Source organism: Bidens hawaiensis, unplaced genomic scaffold (assembly GCF_021521415.1).
Source record: "Bidens hawaiensis isolate Kalapana, Puna unplaced genomic scaffold, B.hawaiensis_p1.1 tig00039075_1, whole genome shotgun sequence".
NCBI classification, from domain to species: Eukaryota; Viridiplantae; Streptophyta; class Magnoliopsida; order Asterales; family Asteraceae; genus Bidens; species Bidens hawaiensis.
In genome coordinates, this window is record NW_027496874.1 from 5,177 (window position 1) to 7,835 (window position 2,659).

The 2,659-nt window shown below is 29.7% G+C and overlaps 1 protein-coding gene across 1 annotated transcript; it reads right to left on the bottom strand.

Moving 5' to 3' along the window:
- Positions 1–275: 275 nt before the first annotated feature.
- On the bottom strand, positions 276–657 carry LOC143590944 (uncharacterized). Its single transcript, XM_077071278.1, has 2 exons — positions 515–657; positions 276–462 (listed from the first exon to the last, which is right to left on the bottom strand). The coding sequence occupies exons 1-2, from the start codon at positions 655–657 to the stop codon at positions 276–278; spliced, it is 330 nt and encodes a 109-aa protein (XP_076927393.1).
- Between the last annotated feature and the right edge of the window lie 2,002 nt (positions 658–2,659).

The window sequence follows — 2,659 nt, forward strand, 5'->3', positions numbered from 1 at the left end:
ATATGGAAAGTGGCTAGGGTTTAAGGGTTTAAACATATTTATACCTTAAGCCCATGGACCTTAAGCCCATTTGCACACAAGTCCATAATTAACTCTAGATCCATCTTCTATTTAATCCTACCAATTTGTTATATTATTTTATTTAATCGCTAACACATAATAACACATAATTAAATAATAAAATTTCTTTATTTATTATTTTCAAAAAAACGTATGTTGCTAGTCTACACTCGTTAAAATAAGTTTCGTCCCCGAAACCTAACTATCCCTAAATACTACGGGTAGAACTTCATCATTTCAATTTCGGCTTCCCAATTAGCATATGATCCCTTATGATGCTTCCATATCACCTTGACTAAAGAAATGACTTTACGACAAAGCTTCTTTTTCTTTCTGTCAACTATTTCTATGGGTTGTTCAACATAGTTTAGCTGTTCATCAACTTCAGCAGGTAAATCAGAGCTTGTAAGCAACTTCATCTATACGATCTATGATCTTAAACGGTCTAATGTACCTTGGACTCAACTTCATCTTTTCCTGAAATGAATAATTCCCTTTCACGACAAGATTAAGCATCACACTGTCACCAACGTTAAACTCAATCGGTCGTCGTCTCTTATTAGCATATGACTTTTGACGATCATGAGCAGCTTTCATTTTTGTTTTAATCTGATCAAACTTTGAGGAGGTTTCTTACACAACTTCTAAGCTTCCAAGGGTGGTAGCGTCGGAGTTCTAGCAGGAGGGAGGGCAAATTGTGTTGATTTCAACCCCCCCTCCCCCTTTTAATTATAACCAGATTTCACTTTTACCACACTGTAACAAATGTTTTTGATGTAAAATTTAAACTCCACAGTCCATGTGTCTTCCTAAGTAACGAATTCACACATCAAGTTTCATACATCTCATAATACTTAAGCTAAACATAATGTGATAAGAAATACTAAAAGTAAGGAAATACTAGTTTTAAATAATCACAACTATGTCATATTGATGATTAATAGTTCCAAGTTAACACTTGGCTCATAGCGGTCCCAACTTAAGGTGTATTTGTTTACAACGGTCCGCAACTAACAGAACCTAGCGCCATTAGTTGCAGGCGGCCGAAAAAATGTTTTTCACCAGAAAAATCACATTTTTCCTTGGAAAACTCAATATTTTCAACCCAAACCTCTTTGTAACCTTAGATCGGACTTTTATGAATATTTTTCTAGTGCAAGACCTAGTTATTGTGGCGTCTGGAACCCCAAAACCATCGTAGGAGTAAGTTGGTTGCGGTAATTGGTTGATGGTGGTGGTGTTGGGTTGAGTTTTCCAATGAAAAATATGAGTTTCCGGCCAAAAAGTGTGAACGTTAGGGTTCTGTTAGTCGCGAACCGTTGTAAATAAATACACCTTTACTTGAGACCACAATCATCCAAGTATTAAGTTGAGATTGTTATTTGTCAGCAATTTCTCTAAAAGTGTGAACAAACGTTAGAAGATAACGTGTGAACAAACGCTAGAAGATAACGTGAGAGAATTGCGTTTGGCGTTTTATATTTCAATGTATTTTTATTTTTTTCCTTGTAGCAGTTGCAATAAGTTTTAATAGAAATAAAGTTTCAACATATTATTAAAGTTATAAACTTGTAAATGGTATCTCAGTTTTTGTTCGGTATATATATATATAGGTTTAAGTTTAGGAGAAAAATAAGATCACTGCGAGAAATGCGAGAAATGAATATGGACCACTAGTTTTATTTTAGGTTTTATATGTTTAAAAATAAATGAAAAAAATGTAAATGCAACAATAAATGTATTCTCTCTATTTAATTAATACAACTAATATAACCATAATAAATCCCTCTCTAATTAATATACCTAACTAATTTAACTATAATAATTAAAAAGATAAAAACACTAATTTAGTTTTATATATAATTTATTTACCCTCTCTTCATTTAGCCAATAAAAATACAATTTATTCACATAATACTATTTCTTTTTATTAAAAAAACAATTTATTTCCACTCAATTTATTAGCATATATCAATACGTAATTTTTAACAATAAATATCAAAATAATTTTTTTTTTCAATTGATATACTTAGAAAAATTATTGTTGATAAATAATAATAAAAAAATATCTTACAAATGTATCCATTAAATATAAACAATAAATATACAAAAAATTATATAACCTACACTTGTTAATTTATGAATAAATTGTATTTGGATAGGATAAAATTTTCGAGTGTAGGTTATATGTTTCTCGTGTGTAGGTTATACGTTTTCGTGTGCGTGTGTAGTTTATTAATGTTGAATTTTGTGTGTCGGTTATATGTTTTTCGTGTGTAGGTTATAGTTTTCTTATTTTTAGAACAAGTGTAAGTTATATGTTTTTATGTAGGTTGTGTACGTTTTTTTTTATATTTAACGCAAACACGTGCAAGATAGTTTTTTGCACTATTCATCACAATGTAACTACGTGTTGATGGATATTAATATATTGAGTTGGAAAAAAATGGTTTTTGTTAGAAAGAAATTTTAATGTATGAATAAATTGTACTGGTGTCTGATAAAAATTCAAGAGAGAAAAAATAAATTATAAAAATAAATGAATTCTTAATATTTTCCAATAATAATTTAATTATTATATTAATTGGATAGATAACTA

What these genes read in the sequence shown, in the direction of transcription:
- LOC143590944 (XM_077071278.1), bottom strand. Translation starts at nt 657, where the DNA reads ATGAAAGCTGCTCATGATCGTCAAAAGTCATATGCTAATAAGAGACGA. An exon ending in AAGATGAAGTTGAGTCCAAG is followed by an intron (nt 463 to 514) that starts GTACATTAGACC and finishes GTTGCTTACAAG; the next exon opens with CTCTGATTTACCTGCTGAAG.